General features: G+C 39.6%; 1 protein-coding gene across 2 annotated transcripts in view; it reads left to right on the top strand.

Moving 5' to 3' along the window:
- snx25 (sorting nexin 25) overlaps positions 1–22649 on the top strand; it is a 230848-nt gene that overhangs the window by 15502 nt on the left and 192697 nt on the right. For both annotated transcript variants that reach the window (XM_043705938.2, XM_043705929.2), the window contains exon 3: positions 14451–14535. In XM_043705938.2, the coding sequence (XP_043561873.1) occupies positions 14451–14535 (85 nt within the window). The remainder of the gene's footprint in view (positions 1–14450; positions 14536–22649) is intronic.

Raw genomic sequence — 22649 nt, 5'->3', positions numbered from 1 at the left:
CCACCCGACGCCTGGAGGAAGAACTCCTTACCTTCTGCCTTGGGACCCTTCAACCCCAGGGCATCAATGTGGACTTCACCAGTTTCCTCATTCCCCTTCCCCCACCTTACCCCAGTTCCAACCTTCTAGCTCAGCACTGCCCTTGTGACCTGTCCCACCTGTCAATCTTCCTTCCCACCTATCTGCTCCATCCTCCTCTCCGACCTATCACCTTTATCCCCATGTCCATCCACCTATTGCACTCTCAGCTACCTTCTCCCCAGCCCCACACCCCTCCCATTTATCTCTCCACTCCCCCCAGGGCTCCCAGCCTCATTCCTAATGAAGGCTTCTGGTCCGAAATGTCGATTCTCCTGCTCTTTGGGTGCTGCCTGACCTGTGCTTTTCCAGGAACACATTCCCAACTCTGATCTCCAGCATTTGCAGACCTCACTGTTGCCTTGCAAACGTTGAGTCTCTATATGCTCTCTTCACCACTTACTTTCCTAACTATGTGTCATCAGCAAATTTAGTAACTGTACCAGATGTGCCTTCATCAAAGTCGTTTGTATAAATTGTAAACAGTTGAGTCCTCTGAAGTGAGTCCATTTCTGCAGGAATTTGCTGAAAACTCAGCAGGTCTGGCAGTATCTGTGGAAAGAAATAGTCGAAGTAGAGTTCAATGACACAGTTCTTAGTTTTACTAAATTTTCCAAACTTGCCATCAGCTTGATGGAACTCTGTGCTTTGTTACTGAAATGGCTTCCTAAAATGTAAACCAACTGTGACCAAATGATTGCCTTGCACAAATGTAGTATTGATTATTTTCTCTCGTTCTTTCTGCCTCCCTGTGGGGGGAAAAAAAAAGTGTTTGGCCATTCTTACTTTTTCCACTGGCACCATTTGTATAGAGTTCTTGTCCTGTATCGAATTCATGCAGTTTTTCTTTTTTATTTCCTGTTTTATACTATTTATTTACTTCCATCACTGTCTTTTTCTTTATAATTTCATTGCTGAGTAGAGAGCTATCTGCTGCAGATCTGGAAGTTCATTGTATAACTCCCGGTCCTTGTTTTCCACTCCACATGTATGCCAAACGTAAAAGCACACTTTGCACTGACCCTTGGGGTCGAATACCAAAGCCTTTGTAAAGCAGGACAGTTGTGAGTATTGTTTGTTTCTATTGGTGTTAATTTGAACTAATTCCTTCTAATGCTGTTAGTATTGCCTTGGTGTTTTTCAGTTTAAGTTAATGCCTTAACTCAAATTAATAAGTGAATTTTTTTTTAAAGAAACAAGTCCCTAAGGAATTTAGAAAATTGCTCTGGCCTAAAACCAATATCTTGTTTTAAAAAATTTGTTTTAAGTGTTCCAATGCAAGAGCTCATGTAAACTGAAAGATGGAAAAAGTAGTAAAATCTGGAACTGAAGTATGCACTGTTAAGTCATAGTGACACCAAAGGATTTTAAATAAATAGAACAGAAATTTCTGGGGAGGCTCAGCAGGTCTGGCAGCATCTGTGCAGAGAAATCAGTATTAACATTTTGAGTCCAGTGACACTTCTTCAGAACTTTGTCAAAGGCTTTTTAACTTCTATTTGCACACTTAAAGTTTAATTTTATAACTTAAAAAAATAAATGTTTGTTAGCATGTTATTTATGTTAATGTAACTGGGGATACAACCAAATCAAAACAACCAAAAGGAGTTGATGGCTTTTGACAACTTTAAAAAAAAATTCATTGAAGGGATGTGGCCTTCTCTGGCTGAGCCAATATTTGTTGCCCATCCCAAATTACCCTTGGGAAGGTGGTGGTGAGCTGACTTCTTGAACCACTGCAGTCCATTTTTGTAGATATATCCAGTGTTGTGAAGTCCTTCATATTTTGTGTAGGGAAAGTCCCCAGTTCATTCCAACCATGGGTTATCTGCTCAGCTAGTTGAAATGGCACATACTTAGCTACAGGAAATTATGAAGTCAACTTTTGTTTGATAAGGCTCTGGAGAAACATCGTGAAGATTTTCACTTTGCTTCTGTGCTTGTCAGGTCCCTCATTTTTACACAGTCAACATAATGCTCCCTCCTCTACCATTTCCTCCTGTCAATCACTAAATCTTTTAATCTGCTGTATTCTTGTCACCACAGTCTTCCATCTGATTTTAAGTTTATTCTTTTCCTTTCCTTCCTGGCAATCCCATTTCCATCACTTGGCTCATTCCATAACAAATGGCCATAGAAATCGTTGTGTCATAATGCACGTTTCGTTAAAGTGAATTCGTGGTAACGTGATTGACTAATTTGGGATGCTATTTCTACAGCGCGAACTTTTAAACTGTGTGTTGGCAGTAATGCATTTACAGCTCCAACACTTTTAAGCGCTGTTTCTGAAGCGTGATTTTTCTATAACACAGGATTGCACAAGCATGCAACCATTGTGTTATAAAAGAATTGACTATTTCAATTTCTTGATAGTTACTGTAGTGGATGCTTCCACAGACTTCACTGAGCCCCAATATATTTGTTCCTGATTTTATCCGTCCTTGTTGTTCCACATGTCCGTCTCAGCATCCACATTTTCATCGTGCTGTAGGAGCTATATAAATGTTCTTGTATTATCTGAAAAAGACTGCTGCAGATAAGTTAGTTCTCTTGTCAATAGTAAACAAATTGCATTAAATGCTATTAAAGGAATTTGTTCAGCACATTTTTTGAGATAGCAATTTATAAACATTTTTCTTTTGTATTAAAATATGTTAAGGTATTTTTCCACAAGTTTGATTAAAAAATCTGTAGTTGTGATTTGCTCTTGGGTCAAGTACAAGAAAAATAAAGTGGGATGAGTTCCAAAATGTTGATTTTAAAAAAAACAAACTAATGTCATAAGTGCCATGATTGTGATGATAGACAAATTATTTATTGGTTTGTATGCAAATATGTGGGTACAAGTTTTTCCTAATCTACATAAGCATGTGGTAGTTCTAGGCACTAGTATACTTCATTTTTTTTTCAAATTATTGCAAATACTATACAGGTTATCCCCAACGTTTTGCACGTTTGCTTAATGCCAATTTGCTTTTACAAAGGATGTACTTTAGTACCTCTTTTTGCTAGCCAAAAGAGGATTTCGCTTTTACAAATAAATGTGCACAGCGAGAATGGCACCACTAAGCACCTTCCCTGGAAACTACACTCAGTTTAAGCTGCCATAACTTTGAACCATGTCTATGAGCATCCGTGCTTTGTCTCTATTTATTTTGTGCGTCCGTTCTGAAGATATCAGAAAAGCCCGAGGCAGCTCATAAGGCTGTTACACTTAGCGTAAAACTGGATATAATTAAGCGTTTCGATCGAGATTAACGTAATAAAGATGTGCGTGCATTGAACTTCCCTGCTTCCACAATTTGTACTATTTACACGCAGAGAGAAAGAATCTTGAAAGCTGCTGAATTTACTATTGGTTCTGCTTGTAGCAGAGTGGTCTCTTTTAGTCGGCATCCTGTAATGGATAAAATGGAAAGTCTATTGCTTGATTGAATTGATAGGTATACAAAAAGTGGTGTTCTGTTAAGTTACCTTAAATTTAAGGAGAAATCAGTCAGTCTTTTTTATAAGCTGAAACTGATGATGATGAAAGTGTTGCGAAAGTGGAGTTTAAAAGTAATCGTGGGTGGTTTGATCGGTTTTTGAGGTGAGGGCGGCTTCCTAGGTTAAAGGCTACTGGAGAGTGTGCTTGGGCTGTTACTGAAGCTGTCAAAGTTCCCAGAAGAATTGAAGAGAATAATTACAGAGGGTGGTTATTTGTATAAGCAAGTTTTTAACTGTGACAAAACTGGAGTTTATTGGAAAAGAATTGCTGAGCAAGACATTTATTTCGATAGGAGAAAAGCAGGCTAAGGGTCACAAGGCATCAAAGGACAGGTTTACCCTAATGCCTATTATTAACATCACTGGTGATGCTGTCTTTAGGCCTCAACTAATGTACCATTCAGAAACTCAGAGAGCACTTAAAGAATACACTTCCTGTTGTGTTTCGTTCACATCCCAGTGGTTGGAATACCCAAGTGATTTTTTTTTATGACTTCCTGAGTGGATTCTTGAATCCTTTTTGTTGAAAAATACTGTAGAGAAAATAACACCAATAATAGCTGACTTGTGATTGTCGATAACTGTGCTGCTCGTCCACTTGGCATCGCCGAGTATGGCGGTGACATTAGTGTTGTGTTCTTACTGCTGAATACAACGTCGTTGCTGCAGCGGGTGACCAAGGCCTAATAGCCACAATTAAGGCTAACTATATGCAAAATGTGATGCGTTTTATTGTAAGCACCATTGACATATTGGGCAACTCTGAAGCATCTTTGCGAGAGATCTGGAAACAGTACAATATAAAATTGGCAATCACCAAGCTTGGAGATGCTCTTGATAGGCTAGCAGTCTTGATGAGAAATGGCGTTTGGAGAAAAACTGTGTCCCGAAGTAATGAACAATTTTAAAGGCTGAGAACCAGAAACAATAAATACAGCAATAGTGACTTTGGCTAATGAGGCTAAGTTTGTGAAGATGATGTTGAAGAGGTTTTGGCATCCCATGGCAGATAACCAGCTGATGCAATTGAAAGAGGAAAGGATACGACTTGAAACCGCATGCAATAGCGAACTGCCTAAAAGTGTAGTCATCCAGGAACTGAACGTGAAGCACTTGCTGAGATTTTTGCTATGATTGACAGTGCTGCAATGATTAATGAAAAGCATGACTTTAATTTTGAAAGGGCACGTAGGTTTAGGGCAGGTTTGCAGGACATTTTGAGTGCCTAAAAGGAACTGTATCATAGAAAAATGCGCGAGGCTACGCAGTCAAGCACACTGTCGTATTTCAAGGCTTCCCTCAGTCGTCGACAAACCTATATTCAACATCGAAGCAGGCAGGCATAGAAGAAACTGTAAATGTTAGTGACCTGCCTGTTCTGATGAATTTAGATGATGTTGAGCTGTTAAAAGATGACCCTCTTCCTCTCTCTCCTCCGCCTCAGTCTCCTGTACCTCCCAACACCCCAACTGCTGCTCTTTAGTGTTAGATCCGGTTTTATGTGTTATTTGGAGTGATTTAGTGGATTATGTTTTACATTTGGGAACACGCAAAATTTTCCCATATAAACTAATGGTAGTTGCTTTTTCACTTTACGCCATTTTGGCTTACAAACTGTTTCATAGGAATGCTCTAGTTTCGGATTCAGTATGTGGATGTACCTACTAGAGAAGGTGCAAAACTTGACCTACTCTTGGGAAATAAGGCAGGGCAGGTGACTGAGGTGTCAGTGGGGGAGCACTTTGGGGCCAGCGACCATAATTCTATTCGTTTTTAAAATAGTGATGGAAAAGGATAGACCAGATCTAAAAGTTGAAGTTCTAAATTGGAGAAAGACCAATTTTGATGGTTTTAGGCAAGAACTTTCGAAAGCTGATAAGAGGCAGATGTTCACAGGTAAAGGGATGGCTGGAAAATGGGAAGCCTTCAAAAATGAGATAACGAGAATCCAGAGAAAGTATATTCCTGTCAGGGTGAAAGGGAAGGCTGGTAGGTATAGGGAATGCTAGATGACGAAAGAAATTGAGGGTTTGGTTAAGAAAAAGAAGGAAGCATATGTCAGGTATAGACAGGATAGATCGAGTGAATCCTTAGAGTATAAAGGAAGTAGGAGTATACTTAAGAGGGAAATCAGGAGGGCAAAAAGGGGACATAGCTTTGGCAAATAGAATTAATGAGAATCCAAAGGGTTTTTACAAATATATTAAGGACAAAAGGGTAACTAGGGTAAGAATAGGGCCCCTCAAAGATCAGCAAGGCAGCCTTTGTGTGTATCCACAGAAAATGGGGGTGATACTAAATGAATATTTCACTTGATTGAGTTTTTTGAAGAAGTAACAAAGAAGATTGATGAGGGCAGAGCAGTGGATGTGATCTATATGGACTTCAGTAAGGCGTTTGACAAGGTTCCCCATGGGAGACTGATTGGCAAGGTTAGATCTCAGGGAATACAGGGTGAAGTAGCCATTTGGATACAGAACTGGCTCAAAGGTAGAAGACGGAGGGTGGTGGTGGAGGATTGTTTTTCAGACTGGAGGCCTGTGACCAATGGAGTACCACAAGGATCGGTGCTGGGCCCTCTACTTTTTGTCATTTCCATAAATGATTTGGATGCAAGCATAAGAGGTACAGTTAGTAAGTTTGCAGATGACACCAAAATTGGCGGCATCGTAGACAGCAAAGAGGGTTACCTCCGATTACAACGGGATCTGGACCAGATGGGCCAATGGGCTGAGAAGTGGCAGATGGAGTTTAATTCAGATAAATGCGAGATGCTGCATTTTGGGAAAGCAAATCTTAGCAGGACTTATACACTTAATGGTAAGGTCCTAGGGAGTGTTGCTGAACAAAGAGACCTTGGAGTGCAGGTTCATAGCTCCTGGAAAGTGGAGTCGCATGTAGATTGGATAGTGAAGAAGACGTTTGATATGCTTTCCTTTATTGGTCAGAGTATTGAGTACAGGAGTTGGGAGGTCATGTTGCGGCTATACAGGACATTGGTTAGACCACTGTTGGAATACTGTGTGCAATTCTGGTCTCCTTCCTATCGGAAAGATGTTGTGAACCTTGAAAGGGTTCAGAAAAGATTTACAAGGATGTTGCCAGGGTTGGAGGATCTGAGCTACAGGGAGAGACTGATCAGGCTGGGGCTGTTTTCCCTGGAGCATTGGAGGCTGAGGGGTGACCTTATAGAGGTTTACAAAATTATGGATAGGATAAATAGGCAAAGTCTTTTCCCTGGGGTCAGGGAGTCCAGAACTAAAGGGCATAGGTTTAGGGTGAGAGGGGAAAGATATAAAAGAGACCTAAAGGGCAACTTTTTCCACACAGAGGGTGGTATGTGTATGGAATGAGCTGCCAGAGGAAGTGGTGGAGGCTGGTACAATTGCAACATTTAAGAGGCATTTGGATGGGTATATGAATAGGAAGGGTTTGGAGGGATATGGGCCGAGTGCTGGCAGGTGGGACTAGATTGGGTTGGGATATCTGGTCGGCATGGACCGGTTAGACCGAAGGGTTTGTTTCCATGCTGTACATCTCTATGACTCTATATCACAATATATGCTCTCAATGGGTGACCTTCTAATTTTTTTTTCTCCCTGTTTACTGAACTGGATAACGTTCTGATGAACTGGAGGCAGTTTATTTAGAATATTTTTGTTCTTGGCTGGTTGGGAGGTTTGGTTTGATAAATGTTTTGTTTTTCCCCTCACAGCTACTGATGGCACAGTACGATCTGAAGTTTCTGCCATCATTCAGTTTGTTTTTTTTTGTTGCTGATTCCTCAAATTTGGAGATTGTGTCATATTCAACTTGGAATAGTTGCACATTAAACTTCGAAATCCACAAAATCTTTTCTGATTGCTTTTGTGTTTTGGTGAAATGTTACCAGCAGGCTAACTATGTTTGAATTGATGGGCTGCAAGTCTAACTCTAGCTTCCAGCTATTTCAATCTTGTTGGCTGGAGAACTGCTGCTTTGATTTATACTCTCACTGAATACTCTGATTTCTAGCACCAAACTGGTTATTACCAGGTGTCCTCTAGTCTTTTTTGGGTAACCCATTTGCAAAATAGCAAGACCAAACCTTTTGATTTGCAGTCACAGCTAGTTTAGGTAATATTTATTCAGTGACTCTAATTATTGATAATTTGTGGTGACCCACCGTGAGTAGGTGTCATTGCTGTTTAGAAGAATCCAAATGGAGGGATTACTCCATGATGACTAAGAAAAGCTATTTTACTGCAGCTTGCATTTTCATTCTTCTTGGTTTGAGCAGTGTTGGAACACATGTTAATTTAATTTATTTCAAATCATTTGCCTGCAAGTGGATTTTTTTCAACCTTGTTAACTAGTCTTGCGTGTCCCTGGAGCTGATTTGCAGCCTGTGATGTGAACAGATGGCAGCAACCTTGTCAGGGGTGATGTAATCTGTGCTGTCCTCAGGGAATGCTATATTGTTGAAGGCACCTGCCTTCAAGTACTTCAATTGTTTCCTAAAGACACTGTGGCACCTTTCGAAGAAGGGCAGACCATTCTGTTTCTAATGGCGCATTTCTCCCTTGAGCAGTACCACCAAACGCAAATGAATTAGTGATTCATTTATTGCTGTTTGTAGGAATCTTTTGTTTTTAAAATGGATTCCATATTTGCTTACATAACAACAGTCAGTTGAAAGGAAATAATTGTCTTTGATGTACTGTGAGACGTTATCCTGCTGTATTGATTCAACTCTTCATCTCTTGGGCAGAGACTTAAAAGGTCCACAAATTTCTCCCTATGATAGGTGTATTGCATGGTGCTTTTTCTCAGAGGTTATTTTTGTAGTTTGAGCAGGAGCTGCCCAGTGGTGTTCATTTATGTGACTTCTGCAGTGCATAGACACAACCACTGTATACTTTAAGGACTATCTATAACAGTCCAGGCTTGGTCATGAGAAAGGTTATTGCTGCTGAGAATTAGGTCTGTATTAAGAAGATACAAAAGAAAATAAACCCTTTATAGCTTTCTTTATTATTGCATTTAGGAAGATTTAATTTAGTATGACCTCCACACATTCCTCCCTCCTCAGCCTTTCCTGTGCCACAAACTGTTATCTGACAAAGTGTGGGAAGTCAAGCTGTTTTCAAGCTTCTCTGACTGCAGTGCCATAATTGGATTGAGAGATGGCCTGAGTCGACTTGCTCAATTTATTTGATCATGGTGCCATTTTCCCCTGCACCATTAATGCTTCCTTTCATTGTTGTGCTCACTGAAGCTGAGTGCTCAGCATGAAAATCAAGAAAAACACAAAGCCCAGAGATATCACCTATAAACTGAGCCACAGTATTCAAAGACTGAGCTTTGTTTGTAGCAAGTGCTGCACAGAAGGGTGTTACATTAAGTTTTTGACAAGGTTACCATGTAGGTACTGAACCTAAAACCATGGTAACACAGTTGGGATTAGCGGTTAGCTCCTGTCTTGTGATAAATTTAATTTGACTTTATTATAAATTCAGATTCAAAGTAGATAGGCGTCCCTCCAAACTGAGATACTTGGATGCTTTTCTGTAATTTCGAAAAGGCGCGATGCAATTTATTCATCAATCTCTGCACTTCAGTATAAAATATGATTTCCTATTTTTTAACGAAGGAACACTGTTCGCAACTGATTTGGAAACAAGCAGATGCCACTTACGGAACGTATATAGATAGTAAGATGGGCACTGCCCTATAATTTTATTTAATAGACATATTCCTGTAGTCATAAAGAAACATTAATTTTCTATCCGTTTATACATCTTAAATTTCTCTGTGATTTACCACCTCTGGTGTTAAAGAGACTTGTGCATTTTGGTTTCGTGCTCTTTGTGTTGATTTTGTTCTTTGTGTTGTCAGCAAAATTTACATGAATTTACTCATGTATGTGTCTCTCTACCACCTGGCCTACCCCTCCTTGCTAAATGGTTTCATTCATCCAATCTTTCAATAAATAAGAATGGATATAACTGATATCTCTTGATGGATAGTTTAGCTTTTGATTTAAAAAAAAACAAGATTTGATTGTCAAAGGTTAATCTTTGTTTTGGTTGCCTTGTGATTTTCTTTTTGTTGCCTTATCAGCAGATACTAGTTGCTCAGCGAGAAAGTTGTGAGTTCAAGTTTCACTCTTGAGATGGAGAGTAGAAGGTCCTGTCTAATACTGCTGTGGAGTGCTGAGGGAAAGCTTAGTGTCCCCAAATGGCCATAAGTTTCCTCACCCTTATTTTGAAGTTCCTTGGGTCCGAGCTGATGTTTACTCTTCAAATGATACCACTTTAACCTAAAAAAATTCACATTGCTGTTTGTATGATCTTATTGTGTGTAAAATGCTGCATTTCCTACATTACAACAATGATTACATCTTAAAACTATTCCTTCAGCATTTTGGAACACTCTAAGCTTGTGAAATGTGATATAGAAATGTAAGTTGAGTCATACAGCATGGAAACAGAACCTTCAGTCCAACCTTAATCCCAAAGTAAACTAGGTCCATCTGCCTGTGCTTGGTCCACATCTCTCCAAACATTTCTTATTCATGTACTTATCCAAATATCTTTTTAAATATTGTAACTATACTTGCATTCACCACTTCCTCTGAAAGTTCATTCCAGACACAAACCACTTTATAAACAAAAAAAAGAAGCCCCTTATGTCTTTTTTTAAATCTTTCTCCTCTCACCTTAAAAATATGCCCCCCAGTCTTGAAATCCCCTACCATAGGGAAAAGACACCTGCCATTTGCCTTATCTATACCACTCAATTTTATAAACCTTTATAATGTCACCCCTGGATATTTTGGCACATACATACCTAAATATTACATTATTTGATAGCAACATGAAAAGGCTAGCCTAAATTTGAAATTAAATCTGTAGAAAATTCCGTCCTCCATGCTGTTAGCCAACAACATACGTGATTTCGGAGTTTGAATTGTGACCAGTCACCAAGGTATGACATTCAAAAAATGCACTTAGCCTTACCAAATTTGCAGGATTGTTATACTGAATATGACATGAAAGCTATGGCCTTAATTTCATAAGTCATCAGCTGACCTTATGGGAGCTGACTTAATGCAGGTCACGCATCAAAGGAAAGAAAGAGGGGAGAAGACACATTCTTGTGGCTGTTTTGTTGCTGTGATATTGTCACAATGTGCTGCCAATGAAAGTAGCAGGCTCCAATATCTCTGAATTAAAAAAAGAAATCTGTTCCAGCTTCAAGTATTCCTTTCCTTTACTATTAATAAATGTTTAGTGTTTGCATTGAAGTGCTGATCTAAATGTGCTGAAAGTCCTTGTTATTCTGAGTCCTTGTTAATCCTTTGTATTCTCTCGGTTCCTTATTATTGGGCGAGTAACTTAATTTATAATTTTTTGGTTGATTTCCTTTGTTAAATTCTGCACATAATGTGCTGACCTTTTCAATTTGACCAATTCAAGAACCATTAGCTTTCATATTAAGAATAAAAGGACTGATGACATTCTATGTAACTCTATAATGAAAATTTTATTTCTGCAGCATGTGGCTAAAACTGACTTTTTTTTAAACGAAATGACTCGTCTGGTTTTATCGATTAAACTTTCGTAGACTCAAGGAAAATATCTGGGTGACTGTAGATGGGGCAGGTAATCTGAGAGGGTGTCTCCTGCAACTACCTCTGTCAACAAGTATTCAGTTTTTGATAGTGATGAGGGCGATGGCCCATCAGGTGACATCAGCAGCAGCCAGAGCAGGAGAACCATGTCTGGCACTGCTGTACAGAGGGAAGGGATAAAGCATAGTGGAACTATAGTCAGGGGCACAGATAGGCATTTCTGTTCACGCAAGAGTGAATCCAGGGTGGTATGTTGCCTCCCTGGTGCCAGGGTCATGCATGTCTCTGAGCAGGTACAGGGCATCCTGAAATGGGTGGGTAAACAGAATTGTCCATATTGGCACAAATGACATAGGTAGGAAGAGTGACAAGGTCCTGCACTGACAATTCAAGGAGTTTGGTAGTAAACTAAAAAGTAGGCCTCTAGGATAGTAATCTCAGAATTACTCCCTGTGCCACCTATTACTGAGGCTAGGAACAGAGACAATACAATTGAACACGTGGCTAAAGAGTTGGCATAGAGGGGAGGCCTTCAGATATATGGATCATTGGGATGCCTTTCAGGGAAAGTGGGACCTGTATAAGAAAGTCAGGTTTGCACCTAAACTGGAGAGGCATCAATATCCTGACAGGGGGGTTTAATCGTGCCATTTGGGAGGGTTTAAACTAGTGTGGCAGGGGAGTGGGAGCAGCAGATCAGGAAGTGTGGAGATGGGGGAAGAGCTTGAGACTAAGGCAAATATAGCTAAGAGGAAGAACAGTTAGGGAGAGGTTGCTGAGTTCAACAGAACTGTATTTTCTTCACTGCAGGAAGTACAATGGGTAAAACAAATGAACTCAGAGCCTGGATAAATGAATGCAATTATGATGTTGCTATCATATAGACATGGTTGTGAGAGGAAGAGATTTAGCAGCTTGACTTTCTGGGATATCGTTATTTTGTACGAGACAGAGGAGGAAGTAAAGAGGTGGGGAGAGTTGCATTACTGGTTAGGGAGCATATCACAGCTGTGTTGAGGGAGGACACCCTAGAGGGATCTTGCAAGGCATTATGGGTAGAGCTCATGAATATGGAGAGTGCAATTGCAATGCTGAGATTGTATTACAGAGCTCTCAGCTGACAGCAGGAGATAGAGAAAGAAATGTAGCCAGATTCTGGAAGATGTGAAAATGGTGTTATTGTAGTGGGTGATTTTAACTTCCCCCATATTGTCCGAAACTTCATTAGTGTGTGGGTTTGGATTGGGAACAATTTTAGGTGTGTCCAGGAGGATTTTTTTGAAACAGTATGTGGATAGTCCAATGTGGGAGGGAGTCACACTAGACCTGGCATTGGGTATTGAGCCCAGCCAATGAGTGAAGTTTCAGTGGGGGAACATTTTGGGAATAGAGACCATACTTCCATAAGCTTTTCAGATATTTATAGATAAGGACAAGAGCGGACCTTAGATGGTTGTGTTAAATTGGGAGAAGGCCAACTATGACAGAATTAGGTAAGAATTGGAGAATGTGGATTCGGATCAGCTATTTGGGGGTGTGGGAATATTTTAAAAACCAGTTGATTAGGCTGCAGGGGAATGGCCGATGTTGTTTCTTTGTTTAAAAGGGAAATAGAATCCAGGTAATTATAGCTTAGTGAGCCTGACATCTGATGGGGAAGCTGTGGGAGAAGAAACTGAAACATTTAGAAGCGAATGGACTTGTTAAGAATGGGCAGCATGGGAAAATGTAGGTGGTCTGATTATTAAGTTTGTAGATAATACCAAAATTGGCAAAGTTGTAGGTAGTGAAGAGGATTGTCAAAAGATAGAGTGGGATACAGATTGTAGATTAGCAAAATGGCAGATGGAGCTTAATCCAGACAAATGCGAGGTGATGCATTTTGCAAGGTCAAATTCAGATCTGAATTTGATAATAAATGGCACAACCTTTAGGGGCATTGGCATACAGAGGGATCTGAGCATAACAAAAGTGGAATGGGGGATATAAACAATGTAAAGCCAAAAAGTTAGTGGGTCTAAATAAGGGATAGGAATTGGCACAGGCTTGTGGGCCAAAGGGCCTGTTCCTGTGCTCTACAGGTATTTTACTGTATTGTATAACTTCCTGCGGAATCGAATCTTGGATCTCTCCATCACCCTCGACATGTATTACTAATACATTGCTTCATGGGTTTCTATTGACCAGAAATGGTGATTATTCACATAATCTAAAAGTAATTTGCATGCAGATGTGCATTGAAACAGAAGAAATAGGAACAGGTGTAGGACTTTTGGCCTTTTGAGTCTCTCTGCCTGTGTGGAATAAATTTCCTGAGGAATTGGGTACAATTACAATGTTTAAAAGGCATTTGGATATATACATGAATAGGAAAGGTTTGGAGGGATATGTGACAGGAGCAGGCAGGTGGGCCTAGTTTTGTTTATGATAATGTTCAGCATAGATTGGTTGGACTGAACGGTCTGTTTCCGAGCTGTATGACTCAATAAACAAAAGAAATTCAAGAACCCTTACCAGTAAGATGAAATGTAATAAGTCTTGTCTAAATTGTATAAAGCCATATGTCGTGAAAGTGAAATATTGCTGATAGTAGAAATCAGAAATAAAAACAATATGTTGGAAAATGTCAGGATGTCCGACGCCATCGAGAGAGAGAGAGAGAGAGAGAGAGGAGTCCGGAGTCCAATATGGCGCATCTGTGGACCCGGAAGAATCATTCAGAGTCCAAATACTTTTTCTCTCTGGCTCTCTCACTTGCTCTTTTTGCCCTCTCCCTCATGCCCCCCACACGCAAGTGCCTGTAGCGATTTGATATGACCATCGTGGTAGATTATAATTGCCAACCTTCCAAGCTTTGAAGATGAATTTCCAGGCACTCCTGCAAGTAACCCAGGAAATCAAAACATATGAGCATTAAAGAAATATTTTGAAAAACATTGCTTTTGTTTGAACATTTGTCTGTTACTTTAAAGCAAAATACTGGCATGGATGTGGTGGTGGAAAGATCCACAGACCATCCTATTGAGTCTTTTCAATTATTGTGAGATGATTTATGTGTCATGAAGATGTGGTGGGAATGGATAACGGGAAGCAGGATGTCGGATAACGGGAAGCAGGATGTCAGATAACTAACACCCAGAAATATAAACAGCTGACAGACTGCAGTGGAAAAGTTTGTAGCTTATTTTCTCTAGAAGGGAAACAACATTAAATCAAATGGCATCTATCCTGTGGACAAATTAGTTCATGACACTTAAATATTTAATTTCAGGGTCGTCTGTCGGGCAGTTCATCTGAATCTGTGCACACAAGAAGAGTGGTCCTTTCACACAACATGGATAAAGCTTTGAAAGAAGGTATGTTTGTTTTTGATACTTGGAGGATAATATTTTTCATGCGAAAGAGAATAGTCAATTAATGTAACAACATTTTCCCTATTTAGATCGGAAACTGTTTTTATGAGATGGGTCTCATTATCTAGAGGCATTGAAAATAATTGGTGCAGAAATAACATTTCCTTTGTGATGGCAAATAATGCAAACACGGTATGTGTATGTTTCAGTTTGCACATGGAGATAAAATGGCCAATATTGAGCAACTTACTTTAATTTCTTCTTCTTGTGTGACCAGAGTAGCCTTTCATAATTTTTTAAAGAAAGAGCGCAATTTTTTCCAAACTTTTTCATGTAGCTAAGCTGGGATCACGGCCTATCGGTAATTCTTGAGTAGTAAATGATTCATTTGGATTTCCAACTGTTCAATATTACTTATTGAAATTTGGAATAAATGGCAAAGGAAGGACGTGTAATGAAGAAACTACTGTAATAAATGCTTTCAGGTCATCCTGAATAGATACTACATACCCTATGATTCAAGATGGGTCAATCTGGCAACTGTTTTTAGGAGCGTGTGAGCATAGAGACTGTATCTGATCATTGTGGAGGGAATTGCAGATCAGCGTGCCTTGCGTCACAACAGAGGGTTCAGATCTTTGGAGAATTTTAACCAGGAAGTGTTTGATGATTAAAAATTATGTAAACAATAGAAATACATATAACAGTAAAATCGTATCTTCTGGCATTGCGGGCAACATTCGCAAAGAAGTGTAGTTTCGAAATATTCAGTGGTGAGATGGGGTCACGTGAGCCAGGAGACTGGAGGTGTGGGGACACAGGATAGGGAGAGGGGGTCAAGGGATCCAAGGTGAGTCACGGGACCGTGGGGAGTGACAATAGGGTTCTGTTTCCCAATATCCCCTTCCTATCCCTCTCTGGCCTCGTGATCTTAAGTGAAGCATTTCGCACATGCGCTGGTGTCAGCAAACTCAGCCTAACGGAAATGAATCAAAAACAGAAATTGTTGGACAAACTCAATAGGTCTGGCAGCATCTGTAGAGAGAAAGTAGACCTAATGTTTTGGGTCCAGTGACCCTTCTTTGGAACCTAACACTGGATCCAAAACTTTAACTCTGCTTTCTCTCTCAAGATGATGCCAGGCCTGCTGAATTTTTCGAACACTTTCTATTTTTCTGTCTGATTTACAACATCTGCAGTTCTTTTGTTTTACTTGTCCAATGGTAATGAACATAGATTTTGTGCAACGTAATCTGTGTGGATTTATTTTTATGAGGCAACTAAATTGGATGAAAATAAATATTTGTTTCTTTTCACCAGAGTTTTGTTTTTCCCCCATACAAAAAAAAATGACAGGCCCATTGATTAAATATGGATTATGGTACTCAATCATCCAGGCCAGAGAGTTCCATGTCAAGTACCATTTCTATGCTGTGCTAGTATAACTGCTTTCCGTAATATATATAAATGATTTGCATGTGAACATTGGAGGTCTGGTTAATAAGTTTGCAGATGTCACCAAAATTGGTGGTATGGTGGATAATGAAGAAGGTCACCACAGACTACCACGGCACCTTGATCAGATGGGCCGATCGGCCAAGCAGTGGCAGATGGAATTTAATTTATATAAATGTGAGGTGTCTTTTGGAAAAGCAAATCAGGGCAGGACTTATACACTTAATGGTAAGGTCCTGGAAGTTGTTGTGAATAAAGAGACCTTGGAGTGCAGATTCATAGCTCCTGGGAAGTGGAGTCGTGGATAGATAGGATGGTGAAGAAGGCATTTGGTATGCTTGCCTTTATTGGCCAGTGCATTAAATATAGGAGTAGGGAGTTGTGGCTGTACAAAACATTGGTTAGGCCAATTTTGGAATCCAGTGTGCAATTCTGGTTTCTCTGCTATGGGAGCAATGTCGTGAAACATGAAAGGGTTCAGAAAAAAAAAAATTACAAGGATTTTGCCACAGTTGGATGGTTCGAACTATAGAGAAAGGCTGAATAGGTTGTGACTATTTTCCCTGGAGTATTGGAGGCTAAGGGGTGACCTCTTGAGAAATTTATAAAATCATGAGGGACATAGGGTGTATAGCTAAGGTCTTTACAGGGTAGGGGAGTCTAAAACTAGAGGGCATAGATTTAAGATGAGAGAGGAAAGATTTAAGGGGACCTAAAGGACAGCTTTTTCATGCAGAGTGTGGTGTGAATATGGAATGAGCTGCAGAGAAAGTGGTGGAGGCTGGTACAATTGCAACATGTAAAAGGTATCTGGATGTGTACTTGAATAGGAAGGGTTTAAAGGGATATGGGCCAAATGCTGGTAATGGGACTAAATTAATTTAGGATATCTGGTTGGCATGGATGAGTTGGACCAAAGGGTTTGTATCCATGCTGTACATCTCTCTGTCTCTCTGCCTCTCTGACTCCACCTTAGTCTGTGTGAAAGGAGAGTGGTGTACACTCTACAAGTGCTAAAGTTTATTAGAAAAAGAGCAATCCAAATTCTGATTATGTACTGTACTGCACTGAGAGAAGACTCGGCAAATAGATACACAACAAAAAACCATTATCAAACCAATTTTAGTTGCAGGTGCAGTGACGTTGTCCGGTGAAAGTTTTGAGGCTGCATAGTCTGAGGTAACAATGGGTCAGTTCGGTTCTCTTAGCTTTTCTCTGACCACAATCCCTCACTGTTACTGTCACAAATCTCTCACTTGCAACATGCCTTGACTCTCACAGGTCCCAATCGCTACTCTTACAGGTGTGGGGAACAGCAATTTCCTATCACCAAATAGATTCACAATGGTTTATAAAGGTTTGGGGTGCTGGATGCAAGTTTGCTTGCTGAGCTAAAAGGTTTGTTTTCAGATGTTCTGTCATTGTACTAGTTAACATTAGTGAGCCTCCGGTGAAGCACTAGTGTTATGTCCCGCTTTCTATTTATTTGTCTTGGTTTCTTAAGGTGGGTGATATCATTTCTGGTTCTTCTCTCAAGGGATGGTGGATGGGGTTCAAATTGATGTGTTTATTGATGGAGTTCTGGTTAGAATGCCAGTCCTCTAGGAATTCTCATGTGTCTCTCTGTTTAGCTTGTCCTAGGATGGACGTGTTGTCCCAGTCAAAGTGGTGTCCTCCTTTGTCTGTATGTAAGGATACTAGTGATAGTGGGTCATGTCTTCTACTGACTAGTTTGTGTACATGTATCCCGGTGGCACGTTTTCTGCCTGTTTGGCTGATGTAGTGTTTGTAACAGTCCTTGCATGATATTTTGCAAGTTACAATCATCATTTTGGGATGCATTTTATTAGCCAATAAACAATCTGTTGTAGATTGTTGTGAAGAGACATAGCCTTTGTCAAAGAGCAAAATGAAATTATTGCCTTGCTTGTCACATGGCAAATACTTCTGTAAGCACTTAGCAGTCTGTACAAAATCCTGCTTCTGCAGAACTATTTTATGCTGGGTGTTATTGTAGTATTAGTGTATTTGACTTTAATCGTGCAGAGATATTTGGAACTCTTTAGATAACTGTGGACCGTTATCTGACACCAACACCTATGACTCATAAAGTGCAAAACAACTTTGTAAAGCCTAAGTAGTTTTGACATTCGTGATATTGGATGTGGACTCAACGTTTGTCCACTTTCTATGGTTTTGACCAAAATGAGGTACTCTTTCCATTTCATTCCATGATTTTCTGGTGTTTGAACATGAAACAAAAGAGACTGTAGTTGAATCATTTCTCACTTAGTGACCAACTTCACAGCTTTTCACCTTTTTATCAAAACAAAATACTCTAGGTGCTAGAATTATAAAGTACAAAGTACTGCAGGTCTGCAAGCATCTTTGGAGAGAAAAACAGTTCATGATTTGGGTCCAATTTGAATCTTGTTCATGAAGATTACTGCTTATACTGGCTCAGCCTGGTTTAACCAAATCATATTAAATCACTATCTTCCCATCAGGGAGACTTTTTGTTCCCTCCAAATACCATCAATAGCAATTCATAGGGTAGATTCTGATGATTCATCCAAACAATAACTTGACCCAAAAATGGATAAGTTTTGTAGAAGGCCATGTGATATGGGGGCTGCTTATACTTTTCTTCTGAGAGCATAGGCAACTGTAGTTTATTTTTAATGTCTGACTTGCCTTTCTACTGTGGTTTTTGGCATTGTAGCTTCAGCCTTTATTACTTCTATCTTCCATATGATGTTTTTCTTGCTGAGTATAATTTTTGATCTCTGTGCTCAAGAGCATCTTCTGTTTCCACATACACCATATGAAGGTTTGAAGGTTTTTAAGCTTCTAAACTAGATTAAGATCCACCATGATCTTAGTCTTGAGCATAACTCTTTATGCTGCTTGACCTTCGCAGAATAATTTGATTGGAAAAGGGGCTGTTTAGATGTTTGGTTTCCATAGCAAGAGTGACATATAAATTTCTGACACTGAGACTGTAAATGTGGCTACCATGGCCTTGATACCTCAGATCTGGTGGAATTTCCCTGTTGTTTTTAGAAAAGAGCATGTTGTAATCTGCAACTATTTCTTTCTGCCATTTCCATGGCTGTGGCCTCATCGCGGGGTGCCTGCTATGTCTTCACTCAAAAGCTTTACATGGATTTTATTTGAGTGATGGAATTTTGCAGCACAGAAAGTTGTCTCTGAAAAAGGTATTTTTTTCTTTCTATATACCTACCCCCCCACCCCCCCTCATAAATTTATATACCTTGCTCATGATCACTTCAGACTTGTCTGTTCTAAGGAAAGCAACCCCAGCCTATCTAATGTCTCTGCATTGCTGAAACACTCCAGTCAAGCAACATCTTGGTGAATCTCTTCTACACTCTCTCTAGTGCAATCACATCCTTCCTGTAGTTGGTAACTAGGTTGTCTGTTGATATCTTACACAGCTACATTATAACCTCTTGATCTTGAATTCAATTCCGCAACTAAGAAAGCAGGTGGATTGCTTACTTTTCATAATCCTCTTACAAACCTGTCCTATTGTGCTTCATGGAAGTGCAGACATGTATACCAAGGTCCCTCTGATTCTCTGTACTTCCTAGAGATTCTACAGTTCGTCATGCACTCTCTTGCCTTGCTGTTCCTTCTACACTGCATCACTTTACACTTTTCCAGATTAAATTATTTTTGTCACTGTGCTGCCCATCCGATCAGCTCGTCTATTTTGACCTATAGTTTGAGAACTCTTTCTCTTGTGACATTATGGATGTACCTAGGTCAAATGCTTAGCAACGGCTCAAGAAGGCAACTCACCATCATCATCTTAAGGGCAGCTAGAGATAGGCAATCATTGTTGACCAAGGAATGAGGCTCGTTTAGTTTGGAAAACCTGATCAACATGGACGAATTAGATCGAAGGGTCTATTTCCATGCTGTATGACTAACTCCCACAGCCCATGCAGTGGAAAGTATGTGCATGACATTTAGCTCTGCCTCTGTTGTAGTCGGTTTGTGCTCTCACGTAAGACTAGCATATAAAGAATGACACCTAAAATGGTGTGTTGGGGAATTCCTGTTCATTCATACTGCCGTGCTCAGGGTGCCTTTTGTATTGTTTGCATTGCAAGTCATTACCATGTGTTTTTCTCATTTGTTTTTTCTTTCCAAGCTAAATGACAACCCATTGAACTTCATTTTGTAACCCTACACGGATTTAAATTTTTCTTAACTGTATTAAGGTTTCTAATGAATTAATGAATGCATTGAAGAGAGTTGAGAGAAAAATAAAGATGGCCTCTTGGATTCGATGAGTTTATGTTGACTGTGAACAAAGGTTTGAGAAAAGTGGTTATCCAAGACTGTGCGCAAAATTTTTGGACTCAGAATGGAAAGATGTTTTCCCTACAGATTACAAAAAATTTCTGTCCATGTATAAATTAAAATATTTGGAGCACATTCCCATCAGAGAATCAATGTTGTGTTTCAAATGTCAGTAGCAATGAATGCACAACTGCAGGGCATGCATTTCTGAGTGAGCAATAGTTTGAAAATTGAGCAGGGAGTACCTTGGTTACCTTATTAATGAGCGATATCCGCCTGAATTCTGTAGTATAAGAACGTTTGCAAGGTTTAGAATGTGGATGACATCACCACTGATGGTTACAAATCACCTGGTGAGGATTTGCCTAGCGATTTAATGGAAACAGACTTGTCTCAAGTATCTTGTCAATATGTGGTAATAATTAGTGATTAAAATACAGAAACATTAGCTTCTTTACAAGTTAGGGCAGACTAATCATTTGAGGGAGCATTCCTATAGTAAATTTGTGAGCCCAAAATCTGAATCACATTCACTGAGGTACATATTTGTGGTTTTCAGTTTCAAGTATGCTATTTCAAGTGTCAGATGTATCTCAATTGGAAACAACTTCACCTCCCAAGTCAGATGGCTGTGGGTTCACTTTCTGCCACAGGATTTGGGATAAAATTCAGGCTGACTTGGTAATTCAGCACTGAGTAATACTCCAGTGTTTGAGGTGCGATGTTTCAGATAAATTATTAAATGAGGCTGTGTGCATCAGATCTTTTGCATTTACTTAACACAAATAGAAAGTGGGTCATGACACCAGTGCTTTACCGGAAGCTCACTGATGATGCCTAGTATGGTGACAAAACGCCTGAAAACGAACCTTCTGGCTCAGCGAGCAAACTAACATCCAGAACCTTAACCCAAGCAACAAATCTTCTCCAAACTCGCTGGGATGATGTTATTTTATTGATCATGGAGTTTAATTTTATCCAATCATACAGCACGGAAGCAGACCATTTGGTCACTAGTCCCACCTGCCTGTTCCTGGCCCATATCCCGCCAAACACTTCTAATTCCTGTATCTATCCAAATGTCTTTTAAACATTGTAATTCCACCATTTCCTCAGGAAGTTCATTCCACACACGAACCACCCTCTACATAAAAATAATTTGCCTCTGGTGTTTTTTTTTTTAAAAAATATCTCTCCTCTCTCCTTAAAAATGTGCCCCCTGGTTTTAAAATCCCCCCCATCCTAGGTCACTGAAGAACAACAAGCAGATGAGTGTAAGGGCTAGGTTATTAATTGAAAGCTGTGATATGGGATGTCAGTTTATCTTTCATATGAATGGAAGATATGAAAATTTGTTAATTCAAGAAGTATCTGATCGCAAAAATGACGCTAAGTTTTGATTTATGTTCCCTGTAAATATAACTGTGCAACTCTAGTCTAATTGCAGGCTAAGTGCAGGTTTTGTTTGCACAGATTCTTTAGCGTGGAGAGGAAATAAGATAGAACATACAGTGAACATTAGTTGTTCCATGAAAAATGATTTGGAGAGAGAGCTTGAACTGGTACAAGATGAGTAATGGGGTTGGGGGGGTGGTGGTGGGGGGAGTGAGCATACTCAGAAGTTCTGATCAGTTGTGGAGTTGCTTCTTTCTAAAATAAAGGTAATCGATCAGAAGACAGAATATGAAGAAAATGGCTGGATGCAGAAATGTTTCAGACAAGCCAAATTCGCAGAAGCAGACATTGAAAATTATGAATTGAATGGGTTGCGAATTTCCACTGTGAATTAAATAAGAATGGATGATAGTGTGTGTGAGCGAAGTGTAATTATTTTGTCTTTTCCATTTTGAACGTGACCTGTGGAAACACTTGCATTTCTGCATGTTGTATGTCCTCTGTCAGATCATTGAGAGTTGAACTATTTGGGTGTTGTTTGTGTTCTTGAGCATTACATTGATAGAATGTGCCTGAATTAATCTGAGAGGACTGCTGGACAGAAACAGAAGATAACAAAGGAACAATAATCACTATTTTCCTTTAAAGTAATGGTGCGAGTTGGGCAGTGTAAACAGGCTTTTATAATGTCAGTGTTGGGGAAATAACCTGGAATGATATACAAAGCATTATATATAGCAGCATTGATCTGAAGGCCATCAGTGGTGTGAGATGTAATCAGCAGGATATAAGCAGTATATGTATCTCCTAAGGCTAAATCTATTGAATTTTTTTTTGAAGTAGTAAGTAAGTGAGTTGATCGATTTTAAAAGTCTCCCTAGATTATATATTTTCTGTTTCACTGTGCATTTGATAATGATCTATTTGTGAAGTTT

This window comes from Chiloscyllium plagiosum, unplaced genomic scaffold, assembly GCF_037043375.1.
Source record: "Chiloscyllium plagiosum isolate Xiang-an unplaced genomic scaffold, Cpla_swu_hap1 HiC_scaffold_2, whole genome shotgun sequence".
Lineage (NCBI taxonomy): Eukaryota > Metazoa > Chordata > Chondrichthyes > Orectolobiformes > Hemiscylliidae > Chiloscyllium > Chiloscyllium plagiosum.
The sequence above is the reverse complement of the archived record's forward strand: the minus strand, read 5'-3'. Positions and strand labels throughout refer to the sequence as shown.